Raw genomic sequence first — 27,447 nt, forward strand, 5'->3', positions numbered from 1 at the left:
GGCTCAGCGGCGTGGCGGCGCGGCTCGGGGATCCCGGGAACATGGGCTAGCGGCGGCGGCGGCGGCGGCGTAGGCGGGCCGGGCCGGGCCGGGCGCGGTGAACCTGCAGCGGCCCGGCGCACACCGGGGCGGCGAGCGGGAGCCGAGCGCAGCCGAGAGAGGAGGGCTGGCGCGGGGGCGCCCGGCAGGGGGCTGATGAGACATTATTAACGAGTCGCCGCCTAATAAGCCCAGAGCGGCGGGCTTGCGGCGCGGGCTGCGTGCGGGGAGGGGTCCCGGGCCGGAGCGCGCGGCGCAAACGCGTGGCGCACCGCGGGCGGGCGGCGCGGCGCGGCGCGGCGGGCAACCGGGCCGGCGCGCAGAGCCGGGGCGGGCCCGGGGGCGGCCCGCGGCGCCCCCTCGTTCTCGGCGCTCTGGGCCCGCGCAGCCCGGGGCTAGCGGGGCTCGGGCCGGGGAGGGGAGCTGCCCGCGCGCTCCGTCCCCCTCCCCCCTGGGCGGGCGGGCCGGCGGCCGGGGGGAGGGCGGGCGGCGGCGGCGGCCCGCTGTATATATCTCCGCGCACCCCGCCAGGTCGCGCACAGCTCCCCGAGCCCAGGCACCTCCCCGCCCCCTCCTCGCGCTCCGTGGCGGCGGCGGCGGCAGCAATAGCAGCAATATGGCTGTTGATGGGTGTTCGGGGTGGCGCTGGCGGCGGGAGGAGCTCCCCCGAGCCCCTGCGCCGGCTGCCCGTTGCTAGCTATGGCAAATGGTGGCGGCAGCGGCGGCAGCAGCGGCGGCGGCGGTGGCGGCGGAGGCAGCGCTCTTAGAATGAGTAGCAATATCCACGCGAACCATCTCAGCCTAGACGCGTCCTCCTCCTCCTCCTCTTCCTCCTCCTCTTCTTCCTCCTCCTCCTCTTCCTCCTCGTCCTCGGTCCACGAGCCCAAGATGGATGCGCTCATCATCCCGGTGACCATGGAGGTGCCGTGCGACAGCCGGGGCCAGCGCATGTGGTGGGCTTTCCTGGCCTCCTCCATGGTGACTTTCTTCGGGGGCCTCTTCATCATCTTGCTCTGGCGGACGCTCAAGTACCTGTGGACCGTTTGCTGCCACTGCGGGGGCAAGACGAAGGTAACGCGCGCCCCGGCGCCTCCCCCCTGCGCCAGCCCCGCCGCTTCTCGGCGTCCCCTGCAGCCCACCTCTTCGCTTCTCACAGCGCCGTGCCTCCCTCCATCCCTGCCTGCCTTCCCCTCGCCGCCTTCCCTTTCCCTCCGCTCTCCTGGCGCCCGCCTACTGGGGCTTCGGGCGGCGCGCCGGGGGTGAGGAGTTGCCCCCAACCGGTGCGCTCCGGGACGCGGACGCCCAATCCCGTCCCCTTGTTTATTGTAGGGTTGTTTGTGGCTGCGGCTGGGGCCGGGGTGGGAGGTAGGGAGAGCCGACCCGGCGGGCACCGAGCAAGCTAGGGGCCGCTCGGTGCGCGTTCCGCGGGGCTCACCTGCCCGGGCTCGGCTCCTTGTGGTGGGCGAGGGGGAGCACGTCAGCCCGCACTTTAGAAACCTGTTGGGGAGATGAGTTCGTGAAATCAGAAGGGCAGGAAAATCCTTTGGGAAAGGGAGGACATCTTTTGGACTAGGGAATCCCAGGGGAGGAACATGACCAGAGGACGGGCGGGGGACCTGGAGGGGCGAGAGAAAGTTGGGGAGATGCATCCCAGTTTTGGAGGCAACCCGCGGATGCTGCCACTTTAGGAATGTGGCGAGGTCGCAAAACTGATGTCCCCTCCCTCTCCGACTCTTGGAGCAGATTCCCACCCCCACCGCAAGTTCTTCGGCATCTGTATTTCTCGCCCCCCTGCCACCGCCTTCAGGTCCCCGGAAGTGCCCCCGGCAGCGTGGAGCTAGAGCGGGAGGTCCGCCCGAGAGCCCGCCGAGGCCGAGGTTTTCACGCGAGCCTCGTCCCCGACGCTTCTGAGGTGGCTGGATGTCGGCTTAAGCTATTCCTGGCGCAGAGACGCCCACCAGCACCGAGGCTCACTACACCTTATGTTTGGTTGCTAGGCTGACTGCCTGGTCTGTCGCCGTCGTGGCCCTAGAGATGTCTTCTTCCCCCACCCCCCGCCCCTCACCCCACTGGCTGAAGGTGTGAGGTGGCGGGCAGTTTTTCATAGAAAACTGCAGGATAAAAAAGAAAGAACTGGAAAAAAGAGTGACCAAGCTGTTTTATGTTTGACTGATTTTTAACCTAGGGGACTAACCAGCGCCAGCATTTTCAGAGGGAGGGAAGCTCAAAGGGAGATAGGAACAGTGCAAGGCCGTGGCACATCTCGGTGGGAATGCTCACACCTTTTCTAATAAAGTTAATCCGAGGACACCTCAAACTTCCACGGGGCACAGCAACTTGTAGCAGCCTCCTTAATTGCTACGGGGAGGGAGTAGGTAAGATGGGGGCTATGGGTGACACACAAGGGTGAAGGGAAGCTCTCTCTCTCTCTCTCCTGATCATTAATTATACATTGTGTTGGGTGCTGGAGCTCAGCTGTGTTTTGTGGTAGCACATTTGTGTTTTGGAAAATACTGGTGTGTTGGAAATAAGGGAGAAAAATAAAAGCCATCATTCGCTTCCTCCTCCTCCTCCTACTTCTCCGGAGACCTCCAGATGTTAGTCAGTCAGTTTTCTCTGGAGTTACCTTCTTGGCCTTAGCAGTTTCTCCTTACTTGTCAAGGTGGAAAACCACCCACATTCCAGAGAAGCCATTAGGTTAAGCAAAATCCTAACCCTGAGACCCCCTAGACCCAGCCCCTTGCCTAGCCCTCCTGACCAGTGCTTATTCATATAGTCTTCTTATTCACACATTCCCTCTCCTCTGCCTCCCCACCAGTCTTTAGTCTGCGAGTGTTTTTCCTTTACTGAGATTCCGTGCTACCGTTAGAGGAAAGAGAACTTGTAGTCGCATGCATCTCAAGCGTTTTCTAGACTGAGTGATTTTGGGGAACTTTTTAACGACCTCCTTATCCTTCAGGAACTGGGTAGGCTTGATCATAATGAAAACTTTTTTTTCAGTGAGTCAAAATAAGTTTCAGTGCTTTTGTGATCCTGGGGTTTTAAACACAGCTTCTAAAGTCTTTTTACTCTAGGGGGTACATCAGTGCTATTGCAGTGCTTCTGATGAAATGCTGATTGGATCATTCACATAAAGAGTCTCTTAAATGATGACCAAGCATAACCTCTGTAAGTTTTCTCAAGAAAATACGTTTTTGGCAATGATCATTAGAAAAAAAACAATCCCTATATATTAGGCTATATTTTGTAGCTCCAAGACATGCTGAGTTGACTAAACTGGAACTTTCTACAAAGAATCATCTGGGATGAGAGATGCTTGCAGTTGGTTGGGAAGATGTGAGGCCAGTATAGAATGAGATCACGTCACTTTTGGTACCATTAGAGTCCCCTTTAAAACATGCCCAGAGTCTCGTAATACTTGCCCCTTGATTTGCTCAGTTAAACAGTGTGTGTAGCCATCTCATTTTGCCCAGTAGTAGTTACTTAGGCCTTTTATAAGCTTTTCTTTCTAATCTTGAGGTCTGTATTTTTACTGCAATCATTCTTTTTTTTTTTTTTTTTTTTTTTGTCCTTCATTCTTTTTGCTTTCCAAGTATTTGGTAGTCATCAAGACGCTGGTCAGAAGAATGCATTTGGCTTCAGTTTGGAATAATTATTTTAGTGTTGGGTTTCTCAAGCAAACTAAGGCTGCTTTTCCTTAGTATTCTACCAGGCCTCAGATATGTTCACCCTGATCCTGGTTCAGCCCCAAGATGGTTTGACCCGGAGCTAGGGTCCAGAGGAAGACTGGTCTTTTTAGCATCTGAAATTCTAGGGGTATAAGTTTCAGCAGGAGCTCCAGAATCACAAGCATTTGGCCTCTGGGACTGCACCATCCTTTTTGATCAAAGGAACCTGAAACTGGATGTACATCATGAGGCATCTCATCCTTAGTTCCTCTGGCCTCCGAATCTCAAATCGTGAATGACTTTACTATTCTGAAAAGAATAGTTATGTGGATTTCTTTAGGAAATAAAGAAGAAAGAGAATCTCATTTTCCCCCAGTTGGGAATTTGGGCACAGTCATTCCAGTACTATATTCTTTGCTGTACTTTTTCACATCATTGTTTCTTTCTCTGTTGGGTTTCATCAGAGCCCTCTCTTTACTTGGCCGTGACGTTTCAAGGTCTAAGCCAGTCGTAGACTGTGGTGAACAAGGAGCAGCTCTGGCAGCCTGAATAAGGTTGTGACCTTGAAGAAGTAGTTTAACCTCTCTGGTCTCTTTCCTGGTGTGTAAAATGTGGGATTGAATTCTGTGAGTGCTAATGTCCCTTCCTGCCCTGGGACTCAGTGGAAGACAGTAGAAGGAGTTGGTGACCTATGGGTAAAGTTTCTAGCTCAGAACATGTTCTGTAACTCTCCAGCCTCGGAGTGCTTCTGTGTCTTTATTCCCATGTTCTGCTCTTCCTCCAGCCCACAGTCTGCTTTTCTTTAAAAGCCTGGGGAAACTGAGGCCAGCTTCCTATGGAGCTGTGGTTTGCTGTGGGTCATAGACTCATCCTGGTCTCAGCTGGAGCTGTCCTCCCTGTAGAAGTTTGGGCTTGATTAAGGTTGGTCTGCATATAATGAATTATGGAGGTTTGTCTCCATGGCTGTGTCTGAGAAAACAACACGTTTTCTCTGTTAGACTCGTGACTAATATAAACATCAGATCCCATTACGGCTTGGTAATTACCCAGGGTCTGGCCTGACGCATCATCCAATCAGGGCTGGAACTTCAGTGCCTCAGAATTCTTGATTCCAGATTGGCCCTGGTGCCTCATCTCATCCTGGAGATAGTCTGCATCGGACGACCTTCAGATGCTCCTTCGGATCACTTAGGGGGGCCTTGGAGAAGTGCTCAGGTCCCAGGCACAGGGGAGTTCCAGGTGACCTTCCCTTGTCCTGAGAACTTTTGCTTCTTGTTCCTGGCTCTCCCTGTGGAAATGCACACTTCCGTAGAGATGCTGCAGTGAGACAGACCCAAGTGCAAATCATGGATTCCACAGTTGTTAGCTGGGCATCTGTGGCTGGCAGCCCTGTTAAGCATGGTTTCTTCACATGTAAGAAGAGCGTAATGATGCTTACTTTGTAGAATTCTTTTTTTTTTTTTTAAACATCTTTATTGGAGTATAATTGCTTTACAATGGTGTGTTAGTTTCTGCTTTATAACAAAGTGAATCAGTTATACATATGCATATGTCCCCATATCTCTTCCCTCTTGCGTCTCCCTCCCTCCCACCCTCCCTATCCCACCCCTGTAGTATTCTTATAAGGAGTGACAATGTTGGGTATACAGCACCCAGGAAATGCCTGGCACTTAGCAGGCCTGTAAATGGGAGCTATCATAGCTCCGCAAAGTGGCAGGTTTTAAATTTTCTCCTTGATTCCTTGAACTTCTGGCCCTGGAAGGACACAGACTACGACAAATAGAACTCTTGGACCAAAAGGGACCTCTAGACCCTGGAGTCAGTTGTCCTTGGGTCAAACAACCAGTTAGGGTCAGATTGAGATTTGGGCTCCTAGCTCCTGGCTGTTGCAAGGCTGGCAGGTCGGGGAAGGGCAGCCTGGGAAGGCTCCATGGCCGAGGGCTTGGCAGCATGGCTAGTGCTCTGATGGCGGGCAAGTCAGTGGGTGAGCACTGTCATCGTGGGGCTGCAGGAGCTGCAGACGTAGCAGAAGTGGAAGGTTTGGTGGGCAGGTGTGGCTGTCTAATGTCCCTTGAGAAAGGATGAATTCCACCCCTGTTCTCCCCAGTCCAGAGCCCACAGACCTGTTCCCCTGACGATGTAACAGTTTCCCCGCCAGGGTGCTCTCTACTCAGACCAGCTTTACCCTGATGGCCTCCAGAGTAGTTATTTCCCCAAGTGTGTTCTGTGGAGCACTTGCCCTTGCAGTTCATGCGCTGGGAGAAGTCCCAAGGGAGAGGAATTGGTTAAACTGCTCTTGGCCGTGCTCACTTTGAGCAGCAGGGCCTAGATGTCACGCTCGCCGTGTAGCACCCAAAGGTCAGCCTGGGACCTTGGGCAAGGACTTCACCGCTTTGTGCCTCAGTCTCCTCATCTGTAAACCGGGGGTCCTAGTAGAGCTCAGCCCTTTGGGGTAGGTACTCTTAGGGACCCCACTTTATAGCATTTCCTAGGAGGACACTGGTGACTGCAAGCTATGCGCTGGCCCTATTTCCGGGTGCCCAGGGGCCTTGTCCAGACATGCATCAAGAGGAAAGCAAGAGCTGTCCTTGTGTTTGGCCTGGGGGAGAAAGGATTCCAAGGGCAAGGCTCACCATTATCTTCTTCCCTGGATGGGGACATTCACTGTGTGCCTGGTACAGAGAGTACTTGCTTTGGGTATCTCTTTCTGACCAGGGCAAGAGGAGCCTGGTGCTGAGGCAGTCACGTTGGCATTGGATTCCAATGCCAGGGCCTTCTTCCCAATGTGGGCAGCAGCGGTGTCCCAGCTCACAGTGGCAGTGGCCGTGCTAGCCTGCGAATCACAGCAGCCAGCTCCACCTTCCTGGGACTTCAGAGCTGTGGAGCCCCTGCAAGGACGCCTCTGTGGTTCCGGTGAGAAGGGCTGTGTTGGTGCCGTGACGCCACAGCTCCTGGAGCCCTGCGGGGAGCACTGGTCTCCATGAGACCTGCTGGGGGGTCAGGCAAGTTCAGCGTCCCGCAGGACCTCTGAAATCACACAGCCTTTCTGTGCACAGCAGGGAGCAGATCAAGAGAGTGCCCTTTTTTGAGATGCTTCTGAGTGGGTGGAACCCTGGCCCTGGGCACATGGAGAAGGAAGCTCGGGGGCCCCAGCCTGAGAGGCAGGGGTGTCCCAGCACTCCGGGGAGAAGGCTCGAGGGATGTTCAGTTGGGGTATTACATCTCTCCCTCCCATGGCCAGAGAGCATCTAGTCCGTCTACTCCTGGGGCCTCTCGCACCTTTACATGTACACGAATCACCTGGAGAGCCATTAAAATGCAGATTCTGATTCAGAAGGTCCAGGGTGGGGCCTGAGACTCTGCATTTCTGACGAGACACAGGTGATGCCGATGCTGAGCAGACCGTGCTTTGAGAAGCAAGGATCTGGTCCCTGCCTCGGTCTCCAGGCAGTCCCTCTCTGAAGACAGGGCTATTTTTAAGTATGGAAATTCTCAGCTCTTCAGCAGTGGGGAGGGATGAGAAGAGGAAGGTTCCCTGTGCCAGGACAGCCAGGTGGAGAAAACTCGGCTCAGGCCTCTCCGCGCTGCTGCAGTTCAGTCTGGGTGCTCCCTGCTGAAGCTGATTGTGCGGGTGTCTGCTCCCTAGGAACCCACAGCGCTGTTGGTTTGGGGTTGGGTTGTGGTGACCAGAGCAGCATCCTGCAGATCTATGGGGGTGTGGTCTGTGCGTCGCCCATCAGCCTGTGGGCTCTCCCTCGCGCCAATGGGTCACGCTGCAAGGGGACTTTCCGCAGTCCTGGATGGCAACTCAGCCAAACCACCTTCTTGCAGAATTAGAGGCTCGTGGTGGAGCCAGGGCTGCACTGTGGCGATGCTCCAGGAAGCCAGCTGTTGGCCGCTCCCTCCGGACTGTTTGAAGTCAGCAGGCAGTAAAACTGCCAGCCTGATTTTCCATAGGGACCTCGGTGGGCTTTTCCAAACGGAGGGTGCAGTGTGAAAGGATTGGGCTCAAGAACTGATCACGGACTGGGAAGAGACGTGCGGCACTGTGCTGTGCCACCCTCCAGTGGTACTTCTCGAGAATTCCAGCAGATGAAACTGGAAGTAGCTCCTTTTCTCAACATACTGTCAGGGTTTTCACAGCTCATACTGTTAGGGGCTTTTTCCTGGAGATGTGCTTTTTGGGTTGTTCCATCGTCAAAGGGGAGAACTTGGAATAAACATTTATCATGAGCATCGTCAGCTTAAATGAAGGCCTTAGCATGATGCCTGGCACACAGTAGGTCCCCAATAAATCTTGTGGTTATTAGTGTTGTTGTTTTGGCTTTTATTACATAGGGAGTGCATCCTCTGTTCCAGGAACCAAGCTAGGTGCTAGGGATAAAAATAAGACCCAGTTTGTTTGATGGAAGGGACGGAAAAATTCAGTTATCTTCTCATGGGGTATGCACATGTCTGGTCTCCAAGTTGCCTCAAACCCCCTGAGGGCAGTAACTGAGTCATACAAATACAAGCACAGATATATGTTGGGAGGGCCCTTTCACAGTGGTCTGTGGGAGGCTGCGTGGGAATGTTGTAGGTGCAAATACATTTTGCTGCTCTTTTGGGTAATTTGTTAGAAGCTATGGAGAAACTCTGGGTGAAGGGGATGGGCTTGAGTCATTTCTGGATTTTAATTATTCATACCACACCGGTCTCCCCTGACCGGTGGGTAACAAGAATTTGTTCACGATGAGCACTTGTTCATGAGGTGGATGAGTCAGGCGGGGGGCAGAAGGACAGCTTCAAAAGAATGGCTGCTCGAAGATAGAATTTGCTTTGTTTTTGGCATTATTTGGGGCATTATGTCTAATTGCCAATTTGGAAATGTAATTGGCACTCCAGGTCCGGAAGGGATATACTTCACGTTGTCAAGCCGAGCCTCCGAATCATCTCCCCATAAGATCTCATTACCTGTATGACTAATGCTTCTTTACGTGGCCAAAAGCGAAATTATTTAAAACATCTCATTTACTTGGTATTCTTTATGCTGTTTCATTGGCCTCCCTACCAGGTTTTCCCGGGGGCCAGATCCAGTTGACGCTGGGTATTTCGAAGGTAATTAACAGGAACGCCTGTGTTCCTTCCTTCTGTTCTTCATCCTTTCCTTGATTTCCTTTCTTTCCTGGTGATTCCTGCCAAGTCCAGGAGCAGAGGGACTGAAGTTTGCAGGTTAGCGGACAACAAATAGAGGCTTGATCTCGCGAGATGAGAAGCACGTGGAATTGTGACGTCATAGGGGCAGAAAGGTGCTTTGGGGTCGGGGTCCTACCTCCTCCCCAGCGCCAGTGCTGGAAGCCCTCGGCCCCATCTCCAGAAGGGACAGGGCTGTTCATGGCCTTCTGAGGCCACCATTCCATGGGGCACAAACCCACCTAAGCATGAATGGAAAGGTCTTTCTCCTTGCACTAGCCCCTCTTTGCTTCTCGGCTGTTTCTAGGACACACAGAACATGTCTTGGTAGGTGATAGATTTCAAATTCTAAATCCGGCCCAAGAAGGCCCAGAGCTGGGTGGGGTTTAAGTGTCAGCAATGTTCTTGAGATGTAGAATGCCCTTAACTTTTGTTGCTACCGTGCAAACCACCTTTTTCTCTCTCGTGACTGCCCGATGTCCTTCTTCTCCAGAGGCGGTGAGGTTTCCCCATGCCCTCTTCCCCAGGGTTTACACAGCAGCCCATCCTGGCTGTTGGTTCTGGTCGTTTGTCCTGTGCAATGTGTCAGGTCTTGTCAGAAGCTGTGGGTGAGGATTTGGCCATCCCTGAGCCATTGGGTCGCCTCTTTGTCACTGGAATGTGCCCAGTGATTCCAAAGTTCAGCTTCTTTCAGAGTTTAGTGCTGGGCTTGGCTGAGAGCAGATGTGATTTGGGGGCAATACCAGGGATCCAGATGTAGAGTGCAGATCCTTTGTTAAGAAGCCCGCATTGGACTCTGCTTTCTAGGTGTTGGCTCTTCCCAAAGGAGAGAAAACAGACAGTGATCTTGAGCTTCTTTTTGGATCATTTAAATACAGCTGCTCCGAGAGTTGAAGATTATTCCTCTCCAACTGCTCATCTTATCTCTTCTCCTCTGGGCTTCTGTACACTACTGCTGCCATTTCTCCTATTTTGCTGAGCAGAAAGAAACCAGAAAAGAAAGAGAAAATACAAGAGGGGAGGGTGAGGGAGGGCAGCGGGGAGAGGGAGATGTTCACACAAAGAAAAGTAGAATTTCTCATCTGGGAGGTTGGATAAATACATAATTGGATGGATTTTGTTTTTAGTCCCTTCCCCTTTGTCTTAATGAATAAATCATGACAAGTGACCTCATGCTTAAGGTGTGCAGCATTATATAAAGACCAGTGGAAAGAGTGCTTTCCCTTTTGGAAGAGTTTAGCTTTTCAAGTGAGTTCCCTCTAATGAACTGCTAGCGTGGGGCCTGTGTGGCCCTGTGGCCCAGACACCAGGGGTTATAAGGTTTCTGGGGGCTCTTCCTCTTCGTATACCTGTTTATGCAGGAGCAGAATTCTTCTCTTTGGGAGAAATTGCTGCATGAGTTTGTTTTCCCTTTACGTGACTTTGGAAAGTAGACTTTTTGTGGCTCTGGAAGGAGAAAAAGTAGATGCACAATGATTAGCGAATGGAGAACTGAGACAAGGGCCCTTAAGACTCGGAGGAAAGATCTGGAAGATGAGAGGGTTTATCCGAGGGCTGGGGATTTTCACGACCAACATTAGCTGGCCACCGCTTAATACATTGTTTTTCTTCTTTGTGCATCTGGGAGCACTTTCCTCCTAGTGCTTAGAGGAATTGCTTTAGCTACCCATAACTTACGACCGTTTCCCTCATAGATTGTGGCAGCCACAGCTGAGCAGGTGGTAAGACTCTTGAAGAGTATAGGAATGGTGTCTCCAGCTGAACCCATAAGAGAAGTCAATAATTCGCCTGTCTTAAAAAAGAAATCCATTTCTTACCTTCATGTGCAACCCTATTTTCCCCGTAAGATTTCTTTTTCAATTTGCGTTTTACACTTTTGTCCTTAATCCTAAGTGTATATATATTCACTGTAGAAAATGTAGGCAAGACAGAGAGGTGTTTAAAGAAAAAAAGGACACCTCACACCCACCAGGATGGCTACTACATCAAAACCCAGAAAACAGCAAGTGTTGATGAGGATGTGGAGGAATTGGAACCCTGGTGCACTGTGTGTGGGAATGCACCATGATGCAGCTACTGTGGGAAACAGTATGGTGGTTTCTCAAAAAAATTGAAAATAGAACTACCATATGACCCAGCAATTCCACGGCTGGGTACATATCCAAAAGAAGATACTTGCACATCCCTGTTCATAGCAGCATTATTCGTAATCGCCAAAAGGTGGAAGCAACCCAAATGTCCATCGATGGATAAATGGATAAACAAATGTAGTATTTACCTGCAGTGGAATATTATTCATTTGGAAAAAGGAAGGAAATTCCGATGTGTGCTACAACACGGATGCACCTCGAGGACATTATGCTAGGTGAAATAAACCAGTCACAAAAGGACAAATACTGTGTGATCCTACAATACTTATATGAGGCACCTAGTTGCACAGACACAGAAGTAGAATGGTGGTTACCAGGGGCTGGGGGAGACGGGGGGTTGTTGTTTAATGGATATAGAATTTCAGTTTTCCAAGACGAGAAGGTTCTGCACAATAATATGAATATACTTAATACTACTGAACTGTACACTTAAAATGGTTAAGATGGTAAGTTTTATGGTATGTCTATTTTACCACAATTAAAATTTTTTAAAAAAGGAAAAAAAATCCCTCTAAAACCCACTTCCTGGAGATGACTATCATTATCTTCAGACACATTCTTCACCATGGTGCTTGTGTTTGTTGGTGGGGCAGCTGATTTCTTTCCTCTGAGGATTGGTAAATGGCAGTCCCAGGAGAAGTGCCCCCCAGCTGGCCTTGTTTGATTTAGATGGTACCCACAGTGAGAGAAGAAGAACAGACTGAACAACATTTCTGCCCATCAAGTCTGGTTTGATGGTGTGTGAAGTTAAAGGACCACTGGATTTTTGATTTTGACATATGAGTAGTTACGGTATCTTAGGCAAGTGATTGTCTCTGGGCTCCAGTTTTCTCATATGTAACATGCTCTCTGATTCAGTGATTTCAATATACAGCCATTTCTTCAGTCAGATTTCAAAGCTATCATTTTTACCTGATAAAGAACCCAAGACTAACTTACTCAAGGCAGTGGGCCCAGGGAGTAGTTCTGGTGCCTCTATGAATCCCAAGAGTGAAATTTGATTGACATGTCCCCAGAACTTCCATATTGACTTCAATGAGGTGGCATATTTAAGAATTACAGTCTGGGGACACGGACCCCATTGGAGATACAGTCAAACTTGTCATTAAAAAAAAAACAACTCAAATAGTTTTCTGTGACTGTGCTACTACTTTTTTTTTTTAAATACATTTATTTATTTATTTATTTATTTATTTGGCTGCGTTTGGTCTTCGTTGCTGTGCGCGGGCTTTCTGTAGTTGCAGTGAGCGGGGGCTACTCTTCGTTGCGGTGTGCGGGCTTCTCATTGCGGTAGCTTCTCGTTGTGGAGCATGGGCTCTAGGCACGCGGGCCTCAGTAGTTGTGGTATGTGAGCTCAGTAGTTGTGGCTCACGGGCTCTAGAGAGTAGGCTCAGTAGTTGTGGCGCACGGGCTTAGTTGCTCCGCAGCATGTGGGATCTTCCCGGACCAGGGCTCGAACCCGTGTCCCCTGCATTGGCAGGCGGATTCTTAACCACTGCGCCACCAGGGAAGTCCCTGTGCTATTACTTCTAATGACATGGCCGCACCACTATTGAGGTTTTAATTTTAATTTCTGGTGTGGGGGAAAGGTTGAAAAGGTCTTAGATTATAGACTAGACTATAAACAGTACACTATGATAGGTTGGCTTTGTTGAGGTTGGGAATAAAAAGAAACATCTGATTAAAGAGGAGGTCATGCAAATCCACTTACTTTTGTGTTTTTCCTTAACTCGCCCCAAAAGGCAACCCCAGAGCGAGAACGTTCATCACAGCCCTGTTCCACGAAGCACTCCAGCTGCCAAAATCAGCAATAAGATGACCACAGTTTCTGTGGCAAAGGAGAGGGTATCTGATGGGGTCAGTAACTTCTGAAATACCTATCTCTCCCGCAAGTCGTAAGCAGCTAGCACATCAGACCTGCTGAATAGTCTCTTAGGTTATATAACATTAATCAGATTATGCTACTGGGGCCATATATTAAATTTCAACTTGTCACAGCTACATTACATTAACACTTCACAGATCCACAGAGTGCCAGGTAGTTTTTGGGTGTTACTGAGCAAATTGGTGATGATGGTCGGACTTGACGAGGCCCAGACAAAAAATACTTCCTTAGATTTTCTGTATTGTAGTTTAACTCTTATTGGAGGGTGCAGACATCCTGCAAGTATTCCTTACAAAATGAACTAAAAATTTAAGAACGTAGTTTTTGTATCTGCAGGACCGAACAGTTGATTTATGGCCATGAACCAGATAGGACAGAGATTTTTGAAAACTCTGGGAAGCTTTTCATTTTCCAGCGACAGGCAATGCAAGCACTCTGTTCTCAATTGGTCCCTTCTTTAAGTCAGGAGCTGAAATGTCATCATGCAAATCTCTCCTGAGTTGCATGGAAACTAATAAAATCACGAAGATTTCTATTTGTACTCTATGAACACAGACTGTAATGAAACTGAAACAGCTATCTCCAGGGATGATGCTGTTTAAATGCTAGGCAAGGCTTGACGGCAATTTTAACGGTGAAAAGAGAAGCCGGCAAGTGAGCGCTTCCGTTCTTTCCTCCCTGCCCCACCAGTGACTTTTCATCCCTGCTTCTCTTTGCTTCCTGACCTCTGAAAGAATTCGCTTAAAACAGAGACCAGTAGGGCTTCCCTGGTGGTGCAGTGGTTAAGAATCCGCCTGTCAATGCAGGGGACACAGGTTCGAGCCCTGGTCCGGGAAGATCCCACATGCCGCGGAGCAACTAAGCCCGCGCTCTAGAGCCCACAAACCACAAGTACTGAGTCCGCGCACCACAACTACTGAAGCCCATGCGCCCTAGAGCCCGTGTTCCACAACAAGAGAAGCCACTGCAATGAGAAGCCCACGCGCCGCAACGAAGAGTAGCCCCCACTCGCCGCAACTAGAGAAAGCCCGCGTGCAGCAGCGAAGACCCAACGCAGCCAAAAATAAGTAAAATAAATAAATTTATATAAAAAAGAGAGCTGTAATTGCTAGTACAGCCTGTCTACCACCTGTTTTATTTTATTTTTAAAAAGTATTTATTTATTTGGCTGCGCTGGGTCTTAGATGCGGCATGCAGTATCTTCTTTGCTGCGTGCGGGATCTTTAGTTGCAGCATGCGGAATCTAGTTCCCTGACCAGGAATAGAACCTGGGCCCCTGCATTGAGAGCACAGAGTCTTAGCCACTGGACCACCAGGGAAGTCCCTACCACCTGTTTTAGAAAACAGCACCTGATTCTCAAACATTCTCTCTTGGCCTTTTCTCTCCCTCTTCAGACATTGCATTGATCTCCACACTTACTGGCACTTTTGTTTTGCTAAGTCTTTCTATGTGAACTGGAGTAACTGGCTTTTTAGGGAAAAAAAATTAATAAACTCTTGAAAGTAGTTACTATGCATGAAGCACTCTTTTAAAACTCCTTATGTTTATTATGGTGTTTAAACCTCAACACAGTCCTGTGGCGTGAACACCTTTATGATTCCCAGTTTACAGATTAGAAGACTGAGGCATACATAATACTTTTTTTTTTTTGGATAACAAACTTTGAGTGTTTACTGTGTGTCTTGTAGTTCCTAAGCTCTTTATATTATATAATCCTCACAACAACCCAGTGAAATAGGTGGTATCATCATCCTCCCTTTACAGGACAGAGGTGTGGAGAAGTTGAGTGACTTGCCTAGGGTCACACACTAGTGAGGGCAGAGCCATGTGTAAATCCAGGCACGTGGGCAGTGGAGCTCATGTGTCTAACCACTGCACTGTTCACCTACAATCATACGTCATACCTCCTGTAGTGGTAGGTGGGCTCTGCTCAGCTCATCCCTGCCACGGAGTGAAGGAAACTGTGAAGACATAGGACTGAGGAGAGGAGTCATTGTGTGGAGACTCAGGCATCCATCCTTAGGTGAGATGTGAGATCCCTTGGACAGGTTCAGAGAGTTCTATACTATCCAGATAGAAACAAACCTTAAAGGTTATCTAGTCCTTTTACTTTCTCTATGCCTTGGTTTCCGTTGCTGGAAAGTAGGTTAATTCACCTTTTCTCTACCTGGTAGGCAGGTGTGCTGTGTGCAGTTGTGCAGGTTGCTCACTGCACAACTGTAGGGCTGCTATGAGATTCACATCAAATAATACATGATTGCATTTTATGAACCAGGGCACATATACTATATCCCTGTGCTGGGGTAGGGGGGTAGGTGGAGGCACAGAACACATATTGGGGTATTTTTCTGAGTATCAGCCTTCCTAGAAGTTTTGGATAAAAACATAGTTTTTTTTAAAAAAATTAATTATTTATTTATCTATGGCTGTGTTGGGTCTTCGTTTCTGTGCGAGGGCTTTCTCTAGTTGCGGCAAGTGGGGGCCACTCTTCATCGTGGTGCACGGGCCTCTCACTATCGCGGCCTCTCTTGTTGCGGAGCACAGGCTCCAGACGTGCAGGCTCAGTAGTTGTGGCTCACGGGCCTAGTCGCTCCGCGGCATGTGGGATCTTCCCAGACCAGGGCCCGAACCCATGTCCCCTCCATTGGCAGGCAGATTTTCAACCACTGCGCCACCAGGGAAGCCCAACATAGTTTTAATGTTAACACATATATGGAAGATATTAGGAGAGTAGGATGCAGAATTCAAGCGTATTTTAAAAACCTTGAGAGGTGTGTGTGGGGTTATGGGGACACTCATACACAGAAGAGCGCAGAGTAGTGAAATAGTTTTACACCCGCCAGCAAAGGCTTATCAGTAAACTCTGAACCAAGCATCCTAATGTGGAATGATGCCTTATTATTCCCACATGCTATTTGCTCATATCTCAAGCTCCAAAACTGTGTTATTAAAAGAATGGAAATTCTATGAAAAGCAAATAAATATCTCTGAATTCCCTGGTCTGCTATAAATAAAGTGCATTTTGAATGTCGGTGGGACAGAGAATTTAATCTGCACACTGAGAAGGAGGTAGTGGTAGCTTATTCAGTGGTTATGAATCTTTCCCTTAGAAAGATCGATTCTTTGCCCCTCTCCACCTCCACAGCCTGAAAATACATTATTGTATCACATTATGGATTTCTTTCTAGACCATTGGGCATTGCGGCCTTGTGCCTGCCAAACCACCTGCACAGACTATTTGGTAGCAGAGACGAATGGGTCGGTCCACGAATCTTTATTTGCATGGCTGTCCTTTGTCCACGCACACAGGGTTGTGTAAGAGATCATTCCCTCCTTGGCAACACCAGTAGCCACATTGCATGATTCCAGGGGCACCATTCACATCACAGCCATGAATGATGCCCCTGGAATTGTGCAGTGTGCAGCTCGCATGTCCACACATGTGACTTTTCTAGACATCTGGCTGGGGGGGTATAATACACTCACACAAGAAATTAAAAATACAGTGCGAGGCCCGTAATTCTTAACGGCCAAACAAGTAAGAGAAACATCAAGAACCTGAGATTCAGGAAAGTTGGAGAACACTGAGAACTGGTCCGAGTGGGGTGGCCAGAGAGAGCCCAATGCGGGTGGGGGGGGTGTGAAAGTGGACCCAGCCTGCCCATCCCTAGGCCCAGCCCCCAGGACAGGCTGTTTCCATGACTTCTGAGCACTGTGACATAGGAGGCCTCCCTGACCCCTATGCTTGTTCTTAGCCTGAGCCTTTGAGAAGGGTGAAAGCTCGGGTGCCAGCCCGTGAGTGTTCCTAAGGTCCGTGGACAAAGAATAACAAGACCCCGAGGATTTGGAGAAGTCCTCTGTTGCTAGCCGTGCTATTTTTAGCTCCTTCCCACGGCCCCTGCTGTCCCCAGGTGTTTGTCAGCAGAGCATCCTGTGCCTGCCCAGAGAATGGTAGTGGGAGCCCGGGCCGGCCTGCTAGGCTGCAGCAGTCCAGCTACCAGGCCTAGTGGCCGGGCTGGGTCTCGGAGGCAGGGGTGGTTGCACAGCTGGCCTTTCTGCCGGTCGCTGCTGCTGGTTCTGGGTGAGGAGGCTGAGCCGGAGTAACCAGGTCCACAGTTCACCGCTCCTCCCCGAACCCTGGTGCGTTGGACAGACTCACGGGCCTGGTGATGGGCTGGCATGGGCGGGAGCTGCTTCTGCTCTGGAGCTGCCCGACCATGGCTGCAGGGTGCCCAGGCCTGGGTGACATGCCTGGACTGGGAAATGTGGAGATGGTCTGGCCTGTTCCGCGGCTGGTCCAGATGTGGTAGAAGGCTGGTAACGACCTCACGGGTGGCCCGCTCCTTCCCTCCCAACTCTGCACTCTGCCTCCCACGTCCTTCAAGGCTGGCTCATGTGCTGCGAAGGTTAGCTTCCCGGGAAGCCCTCTCTGCTCACCTGAGTCAGGGCTCACCCTCTCCTCTGATACACCCACCTCGTCCTCTCCATCGGTGTGAGCATTGTCCATCAAATGCTCTCTGTGGACAGAGCTGGTGGTTTTCCTTTTTTGAGCTCCGGTGCCTCCTCCAGGTAGTCCTGGGGAGTGGGCAGTGGGTGTTGGCTGATCAGTAACAGTGTGGCCTTCTCTTGTCTTCAGAGAAGGCCCCCAGTGACCCATGAGCCCTGCTATTCGTGCTCTTGGGTAGTGCTGCCTTTTGAATCAGGGCTGGCTCCGTGACTTGCTCGTAATCAATAGAACGTGGCGGCAATGATCCTGCAACTTCCAAGACTAGGTCAGAAGAACCCTTGCAGCTTCCCTCTTGGCCTCTTGGAACACTGGCTTAGGAGAAGCCAGCCGCCATATAAAGAAGTCTGACTCCCCTGAGAGCACCATGTTGTGAGAAGTCCAGGTCACTTGGAGAGGCCTGGAGCATGTGCTGCCTCGTGGGGGGAGAGGGACACTCTCTAAGGAGCACCAAGGCACCGGACGTGGTGGGAAGAGTCCATCTTGAAAGTGAATTGTCCAACCCCAGCTGACATGAATCAGAGCTGAGCCAGCCAGCGCATCCCTCCCTGAATTCCTAAAAAGCATTAACAAACTAAAATGATTGTTTTAAGCCACTGCATTTTGAGGTGATGTGTTATGCAGCGGTAGATGATTAGAACAAATAACTACTATTAAAGGGTGGTCCTTCCACAAGATCTGGCTCTTGCCCTCTCTCTGGGTTCCTCTTAGACTTTCTTCCCAAGCTCCCTGCACCCAGCCATATAGGACTTTCTTCACTTCATTAAACGTTTTGTTTCTATACCTCTGGGCCTTCACACATGCCGTCCACTCGAGCTGGAATTCTCTTTCCTTATCCTCTGTCTCCTGTACCACTTAGCTGACTCCTGTTTATCCAGTGATGTGCTGGTAAGTGTTTAATCTCTAGGAGGGAAGCCCCGATTTGTAGCATTCGTCAGTTCCCATGGTGTAAATACTCTCACCGTGGCTGATTTCAAGATATCAGCATGATGGCACAGAACATGGAGGCAGGTATGTTATCCACGTTATGTGGAGGCTGAAGCTCACAGAGGTTTACTTTCTTCTGTAAATCATGGGCAGGTACGGATTCTGGTCTGCTTGGCCTCAAAGACCATGCTCTTTCCACTCTCCTCCTTTGTTCTCATGAAGGGCCTGGAGCCCACCATGAGCACAGGTGACACCACTGCTGGGCTGTCCCGTTTCTTCTAGACTAGTGGTCCTTCCATTGCTTCTCTTGAGTTGCTGCTGGCTCTTCCTCGTGCTTTCCACACCTAACCAGTCACAGATGCTAATTTCTCTCTTGGACCATATTATGGTATCTAGATTCTTCTGTGGTGCATGCAGTAGTCATGGAAGCAGTGAGCTAAGAGGGGCCTATGAGTCTACTTTGAGGCTTGATTAATTATGTGTATTAGGCTAGGCCAGCTGCTGTAATAAGCAACCTCAACCTGTCAAGGACTTAATACAGAAGTTTGTGTATTGCTCTTAGAAAGTACCATTGATAGAGTATGTGGAGGTTTGGGAGGATGGGGTAGGGACTTGCTCCAAGCAGTCATTCAGGGTTGGCTCCTTATACCTGTGGACCTGCCATTTCTAGGGGGCCCTGAAGGTCTCTGCTGAATCCCCCGCATCCATCTGACAGATGCGGAATGACAAGTAAGGATCATGAGGTATGGTTTTGTGAAAGTAGTCCTGGAAGTCATTCACATCACTTCTGCCCACACAGTCCAGTGGTCAGAACTCTCACATGGTACCTTAACTGCAAGGCATCCTGGGGAATGTAGTGCACCCAGGAGGAGTAGGAAATGGATTTAGAGAACACCCAGATGGCAGAAGGGGCTCCAGAGTGCCACTGGGTGAGGGCTTTTGCCGTCCATAGCTGGCTCTGCCATAATTAACGATGACCAGATGATCATGGCCTAGTAGTAACTCTGGATGTTAATACTGAATATTAATATTCAGTGTTAAAATGGAATATTCAGAATATAATACCGAATATTAACACGGGGTGCTATAAGGCATCACACAACGCTGTTGAGCACTCTACATGCTTTATCTCATGTAATCCTCTCAAAAAGCCTGTGTCGTAGATATTATTTCCATTATCCTCATTTTATAGCTGAGCAAACGCTGTGGCTTGCAGTGGGTATAGCCTGTGTCCAAGGGGTGTCACTTAGTAAGTGGCAGGACTCCATTCAAACTCAGAATTTTCTGGCTTCAGAGTGTTAACTCTTAGCCACTTCCTAGCTGCTCTGGGGTTCCCTCAACTCTCCCCATTCTTGTCCCTGCCTTCAGCTTGTAAGCTATTTTGCTTCCTAAACACCTTCAGAAACAAAGGGACCAAGGGGCTTAAATGCCTCCTCCCTCCACATCCCAAGGAGAACAAAGAGAAAGGCGTCTTGGCTGTCACCAGGTGGCATTGGCCCTTGTTCTCCACCAGGGTAAGGGGTGGTGTGAATTGACATCCTCCCTGTGATGTGAAAGGATTGTCCTCCCCTCAGCTGTCTCCCGCTTTGAGTGTTACCTTGAGGGGCTCTTTGCCTGGAACATCAAAAGCAGAAGGGGGATGAACGGCAGAGGCTGGTTCCCAGGTCCCTTGCCTTCACCCACGGTGGTGAAGTGCTTCACCCTTGGACATGTCACTTCCCTTTAGCCCATTCCATCCAGTTCAGATGTCATGTTTTAGCAGAGTGAGTTCAGGAGTTCACTGCTGAGACAACAGGGGATATCGAACGTGAGTAATAACGTGAGTGACGTGGCTGCTCTTTTAAAACCCAGTGGAGGGAACCCTCTTGCACTGTTGGTGGGAATGTAAATTGATACAGCCACTATGGAGAACAGTATGGAGGTTCCTTAAAGAACTAAAAATAGAACTACCATATGACCTAGCAATCCCACTACTGGGCATATACCCTGAGAAAACCATAATTCAAAAAGAGTCATGTACCACAATGTTCATTGCAGCTCTATTTACAATAGCCAGGACATGGAAGCAACCTAAGTGTCCATCGAGAGATGAATGGATAAAGATGTGGCACATATATACAATGGAATATTACTCAGCCATAAAAAGAAATGAAATTGAGTTATTTGTAGTGAGGTGGATGGACCTAGAGTCTGTCATACAGAGTGACGTAAGTCAGAAAGAGAAAAACAAATACCGTATGCTAACACATATATGTGGAATCTGAAAAAAAAAAAGAAGGTCATGAAGAACCTAGGGGCAAGACGGGAATAAAGATGCAGACCTACTAGAGAATAGACTTGAGGATATGGGGAGGGGGAAGGGTAAGCTGGGACAAAGTGAGAGAGTGGCATGGACATATATACACTACCAAATGTAAAACAGATAGCTAGTGGGAAGCAGCCGCATAGCACAGGGAGATCAGCTCGGTGCTTTGTGACCACCTAGAGGGGTGGGATAGGGAGAGTGGGAGGGAGGGAGACCCAAGAGAGAAGAGATATGGGGATATATGTATATGTATAACTGATTGACTTTGTTATAAAGCAGAAAGTAACACACCATTGTAAAGCAATTAAACTCCAATGAAGATGTTAAAAAAAAACACAAAAAAACCCAATGGACCGGAATGTACGTGTCCAAATGGACAGCATCTCTCATTCCAGTTAGCTCGATGTAGTTAGCAAGAGCATGCCCTCTGGAGCCAGACTTTGTGGGCTTAAATCATAGTTCGCTAGTTGCTGACTTTTAGACCTTTTATGAATTGCCTAAACTCTCAGAGCCTCAGTTTACTCACCTGGAAAGTGGGACTAGTATTAGTAATCACTTCATGGGGTTGTTGGGAGGATAGTGTGTGTTAATTACTTAGAGTAGCATCTGGTACTTCACAAGTGCTAGATAAGTGTTAGTTATTATTGTTATTTCACTTTGGTCGCCTTTGGGAGACTGACTCTCCCTAACATGGACCGTGACAGTCACCTCCTAGGTGGTCACTCTGTTCTCCAGAGGGATGGCTGGCATGTCTGTCCCCCTGCTGGGATATAGCCTTCCTGAAGTCTGGGACTCTATGCTGTCCATCTTTGCATCTGTGGTGCTTGGGCTTGGAGGTCCTATGCAAAAGTTGCCTGAAGTATTGTCCGCATGTTGAGGGCTCCAAGATGACAGGGACCTTTTTATGTTTACCTCTGTTTCATTAGCAACCCACAGCAGTATCCAGCATCACAAAATTCTTCTTGAATAAATGTAGGACTGAACAAACAAATGGTTTCATCCTTACTTGGAAAATGAAGGTCTCTCCTTGGGAACAGGTTGGTGATAGCATCGTTGCGTTCTTTTGAATGTTGCTGGGGTGACATCTCTCAGCATTTGAAAGTCAATTTGATTTTAGAAAACTGTCCAAGGGAGTTTGCAGGCAAGTATAATGAACAAGAGAGGAAGCCAGTGTGGGTAAGGTATTTCCGGTCTCTCAAATGTGTAACTATGATTGCACGTAAGAATCTGAAAGTTCTGGGTGGTGTGTAAATTACCTCTGTAGGTGATTTCCAAAGAAAAGTTCTGGAAATGCTTTGAGGTTTGGCAGCATTGGAGCAAATGTGTCATTGCCCCTCCCCCCTCCCCACTGCAGAGGGGCAGCACTCGTTTTGAATGTTACCTTTGGCCTCTTTAAATTCAGGCTTGTGAACTTGATAGCCTAGCCTTGGAGTTGGACAAAGGTGGGCTTGAATCCCAGCTCCACCTTGCACTAGCTTGGTAGCTGTGGACAATTAACCTTGGCAAGCTCACTCTCTTCATCAGTAAAATGTGAGTATTGAAAATACCTGCCACGTAGGGTTTTTTGTGCAGGTTAAATGAGATGATCACCTCGAGCACTTAGTGCCTCTTAGGTGCTTAATAGATGGCTCCTATTATGATAAGATGGAATGTTATTTTGACCCCTCTCCGCGATCCGTAGCCATGGATGAAGATGCCACTGAGATGAGGAGGAAGAAACCATTTGAGGGAGCATGGTAGCCGGGGGCCAGCAGTGAGTACCAAATGAGGGTTGGATGAGGCAATTCCGAGGGTGCCCGGTGTTTTTGTAAGGATTTTGATTTTGCCTCTACGTGTTCTGCCCTGCACCACCTCTTTCCTCAACCTCAGCAGATGGAGATAATAGCAGAGGGATAAAAGGGATGGAAAGTGTTGGAGGGCCCGGAAGGTGTTTCTACCAGAAGGCTGAGGGTCTGCGAAGAGGCTTTTGAGTCTGGTGGGCTCATCTGTCTTCTCTCCTGGGCAACCTTTCCATCCTGTGAATGCCCATAGGGGCCCAGTGAGCTGTGAATGGACCAGGGAACCTTTGGGGCTCTAAGGGCCAAGAAGAAGGCCCTTTTCCAGCCTCAGCCTTCCTGCCGGGGTTACTTGTTATTTGAGTTTCCCCCATTGAGGAACACGTGTTACTGCTGCACTGAGGCAGGCCAGGTGCCTGATTTAAGGTTTACATGACCTCTAGTATTTGTCCTCAGACTTTTTCCTCCATTGGGGATTATGTGTTCTGAGGCACCAGAAACATCTTTCTGTACACCGAGCTCCTCCAGGAAGACTTCCGGATCATCTTTCTTTCCCCTCCCATGCCCTCTTATCTCAAGTGTATCCTGCCACAGTCACTCAGTTAAGCAAATAGTTTGTTTTTCGGCAACTTGTCCTACACTGGGGTGGGCTCTGAAGAGGATCCCCCGGACATCACTCATGGTGGTGCTTCCTTGGGGGAGCCCACAGTTGATTTGAGGCTGAGCGGGGGACGGAAATGGGTGATCTTTCTTCTGCCTCTGCAGTGAGGTGGGAAGGGTGTGGGATTTGGGCGCCAGAACCTGGGCTCAGCTCTTGCCTTCCCCACTGATGGGCTGTGTGGTCTCGGGCAAGTTGTCTGCTTTCCCCAAGCCTCAGCTTCCTTTGCTTGTAAGATGAAGACCACAGAGGAAGTTCTACCTAGCACATGAGAACTAGTCAATAGATAGTGGCCACGTTGATTATGGATCTAGGTGTAATGATGTCACTTATCAGAAGCAAATGTATTCAAGCCACCATGAGTCACCTTATACAAAGCACTGTGTTAGGTGGGGGATGGAGACCAGCCCCAGAGAATGCCACACTGCTTCACTTGCCCAGCCCTCTGGCTAGATTTTAAGGTCCTAACTCTGGATCCTTTGGGATTTGGCACACGCTGGCCTGTGGGCTTCATTTACCTCCGTATCCCCAGAAGCAAGCACGCAGCCTGACACAAGGTGGGCCCTTGGTGGAAATTGACGAATGAATGAACAAATGGGCATTCAACAAACTCCTGATGAGTTGACCAATAGTACACACTGGTTACCTTTATATTTTGGGCACTGAGTCTCTTTCTTGTCTGTGGCTTCGTGAGCACTGAGGGTATTTAATTCCCTCTTGAAGCTGAGGTTGAACCTTTCAGGACACCTCCACCAAGAGGAGACAGGCGTTTGTCCAGGCCCGGGTGGTGGCAGGGGGTGGGCGCCTGGGGTGAGCCTTCCAAGGTAGCCTCTCCCCACCCCACTTGCCCGTCGCTTGGCCCGGGGTCCTGAAGTGTCTCACGCCTGGCCTCCCCAGAAGAAAGGGTATTTTGTGTGCTCTGTGTGTGTGTCAGACAGCAGCTTGCCTTCCACAGACAGCCTCTGCCTGTGTTTGCTAAAATGACAAATTCGTTCTTTTCTGCCCCTGCTCCACCACCTCCTTCTTTCATTCCCCGCGTGAAAGGGCCTCTGTCAGGCCAGCCACCAGCTCTGGTGAGGGGAGCCGAGTTCCTCATCACGCTGTGCTGAACAGAATTACCGCAAATGGGACGGAGAAGGCAATTTTAGCTCGAATGCAAACATCCTGTCAGAGGACAGAGCGATTATCATTTTTGTTTTGCGGGGGTGGGGATGACCATGCAGAGGAGAATCAAGGCATCTGTTTATGCTGATTAACCCCTAGGTGTGCACTTACGCTGCGTGAGCCAAGCCAGCCTGCAGCCTGAGCCACCTCCCCTAAGGAAGGCCCCTTGGAACCCAAACTCGGCCCAAATGCCTCCATGGGCTTCCTGATTTACTGTTACCCCCATTGGGTCTGATTGTAAGAGTTTTTTAAAAAAATTATTTGGCTGCGTTGGGTCTTTGTAGCTGTGCGCGGGCTTTCTCTAGGTGGCGAGCGGGGGCTACACTTTGTTGCGGTGCGCGGGCTTCTCAATGTGGTGGCTTCTCTTGTTGCAGAGCACGGGCTCTAGGCACGTGGGCTGCAGTAGTTGTGGCACGCGGGCTCAGTAGTTGTGGCTCGTGGGCTCTAGAGCACAGGCTCAGTAGTTGTGGTGCACGGGCTTAGTTGCTCCGTAGCATGTGGGATCTTCCTGGACCAGGGCTCAAACCCGTGTCCCCTGCATTGGCAGGCGGATTCTTAACCACTGCGCCACCAGGGAAGTCCCGGGTCTGATTTTAGACAAAAGTATTGTTTCGGGCCTGATTGGCTTTGAGTTCTTTAAGGAGGCACAGTGTGTATTGAAGAGAGGCACAGAGCACCCTGGGTGGGGCCCCGCTCAGTTCCGGTCAACCAGGGTTTATTGGGCTCCTGGGAAGTTTTAAACCCTGTACTGTGACTGGGGGAAGGTTGGGGCAGGGGAGTTGGCATTTCTTGAGAGCTTAAAATATGTCGTCTTCCGAGCTGGCTGCCTTGCAGCTTAGCTGGTAAAATTTTCACAGCAACACTGAAGGGCAGGTGCTGTTCAGGAGCTTAGACTCAGAGAGGTTAAGTCATCACTCCAGGGTCACACAGACGTCCCAGGAGGTGGAAGAGAGACCTTGAGAACTTCCAGCCCTATTGTGTGGGAAAGAGTTCCAGACCGTTTGTAGTTTATTCCCACAATAAACAGTTATTGTGTGCCTCTGCCTGGTGCAGGGGATCCAGAAATGAATCAGCCCCAGCTTTGTCTTCCTGGGATCAAACAGCCTCTAGAGGAATCTTCACTTTCATTGTTTCGTTTGGGACCGGGAGCTGTGTCAGGGATGTGTGCGGGGCAAGGCGAGGAGGTAGGGACTCATTCTCAGTGGTGAGAGAGGAAAACTCCTCCTCAGAATGTCACATTTGAAACATGCCTTGAAGGATGAGAAGGAATCTGCCAGTCTTTCGACTTTTGTTTTTAAAATTGAGGTCTAAATTCACACAGGGCATGCACAGATCTTAAGTATTGAGGTGAGTGAATTTTCAGGTATGTATGTACCTGTGTAACCTCCAGTTCTTGGAGGCAAGAACCCCGCATTGCGTTACGTGTTCAGGCAGAATGATGAGATGCCGACCGTGAATTCCTCTGAGGAATTCAGAGGAAATGGAGCTCAATGATCCTCCACAAATCTGGTTTCCATCATAAGGGAAAGGAAGATGAATATTCATGGATCTTGATCTCTTTCTGTATCATTTACATTTTGCTTTCTCTGGATTTGAGGCTCCCCACCTGCCCCTGGGTTCTGAAGAATAATTGTTTCACGCATCACGTTCTTCCTGCATTGGGAGGAAAAGGGGAGAAGGAAAGAAATTAGGGGAAGAGAAATTGACTGGGCTCCTTGAATAGTTTAGTCAGCTTTGTGCACACGTCTAAGGATGTGCTGGTGTCTGGCCACATACATGGAATGTGTACGTTGTCTTTGGGGTTTGTGGGATTGAGACAAGGTACTGAGCCTGATTGTGCTGTTTCCTCCATACGTTCTCAGAAGGAGTGTGTTTGGATCTGGCCCATGAGTGGGACCAGAGGGAACCAACCAGGAGAAACCAGAAAGCCACTAGGACTCCCATCTCTTTCTTCCTTGAACCCTTTTAGCTTTCAATGTAGAATCACTTAAATCATGTGAGGAGGCAACTATATGCTTGACTGTTTTGCAGACCTTGATCTCCTCTGCTGGGTTATGATCACATGCCTTGTTCTTCTCTCATACTCCTCCCCTTGCTCTCCTGGTCCTGTCTGAGCACACAGTAAGTCACCCCATGAGTGCTTGTGTGTGCACTGATTTTAGTGTCTTTGGTGAAGTTGTCTGTGGTTTGCCGTCACAGGGACATGGAATTGGATTATAAGGTGATAAGCCCATATCTAGTTACAAGCCAATAGTATTCAGCTCTAGACATCTGGGTGAACATTGACCCTGGTGAAGAGCATAGGACAAGTTTAGAAAAAAAAATTGCAAGAGCTCACACTTTTGAGAAATTGCTATGTACCAGGCCCAGAATGAAGAAGGAGTTTATGTAGCTGAATCAGTTATGATGCTTTTGATTGCAAGTAGCAGAAATGATGACTTTAATTGGCTTAAACATTTAAAGGACTTCATTGGCTCATATAATTAAAATGGTGGGTGACTTCATGTGAGGCTTGATCCAGAGGTTCAATGATGTCTCCAAGGACCCAGTTTCTTTCTGTCTCTCCAATCTACTTTCCTTAAAGGTGGCCTCATCTTGAGGCTGCTTTGCCTCTGGGTTCCAATATGGCTGCCACAGCTCCGGAGGGTACGTGTTGTTATGTTCGTGCATGGCAGGAAATAAAGCACCTTTATTCCAGCATACCTTGCACAGGTCCTGAGGGTCACTCTAATTAGATAGGCTGAGGCCAGGGGGTATGGTCAGAGTCTTCAGAACATTAAAGATCCCTGAATGGAAAATAAGGTCTGCAAGGAAGGGGGAAGATGGACATTTGGAAAGCAGTCAACCAAAGTCCCCTACACATCAGGGTCGAATTTAATCTTCACAGCACTCTCTCGAGGTGGGCACAGTTACTACTCCCGTTTACAGATAGGGAAACTGAGGTACAGTGAGGCCAAGTAATTTGCCTGAGTTCACACAGCTTGTGGCTTGAGCCAGGAGTTGAGCCTGCAATTCTGACCGCTTCATGGCATTTTTCTTTTCTTTTTTTTAACCGAGATAAAATTCAGCCTTCTAACGTGCACAATTTCAGTAGTTCTTAGTATATTTGCAAAGTTGTGCAACCATCACCATCATCTAATTCCAGTTTCATCACTCCAAAAGGAAGCCCTGTACCCATTAGGCCGTCACTCCCCATTGC

At 49.4% G+C, this 27,447-nt stretch overlaps 1 protein-coding gene across 9 annotated transcripts in view; it reads left to right on the forward strand.

The window, feature by feature from the left end:
- The first annotated feature begins 356 nt into the window (after positions 1–356).
- KCNMA1 (potassium calcium-activated channel subfamily M alpha 1) overlaps positions 357–27,447 on the forward strand; it is a 745,231-nt gene continuing 718,140 nt past the window's right edge. For 2 of the 9 annotated variants that reach the window (XR_005016904.1, XM_036829454.1), the window contains exon 1: positions 457–1,110. Coding sequence is in view for 8 of the 9 variants with exons in the window: in XM_036829454.1 (XP_036685349.1) it covers positions 739–1,110 (372 nt within the window). In the remaining variant the exon portion in view is untranslated. Of the gene's footprint in view, positions 1,111–1,782; positions 2,075–27,447 lie in introns of those variants that run through there. The other 7 variants (XM_036829449.1, XM_036829450.1, XM_036829456.1 and 4 more) reach the window with 6 other exon arrangements.

Source organism: Balaenoptera musculus, chromosome 16 (genome assembly GCF_009873245.2).
Source record: "Balaenoptera musculus isolate JJ_BM4_2016_0621 chromosome 16, mBalMus1.pri.v3, whole genome shotgun sequence".
NCBI classification, from domain to species: domain Eukaryota; kingdom Metazoa; phylum Chordata; class Mammalia; order Artiodactyla; family Balaenopteridae; genus Balaenoptera; species Balaenoptera musculus.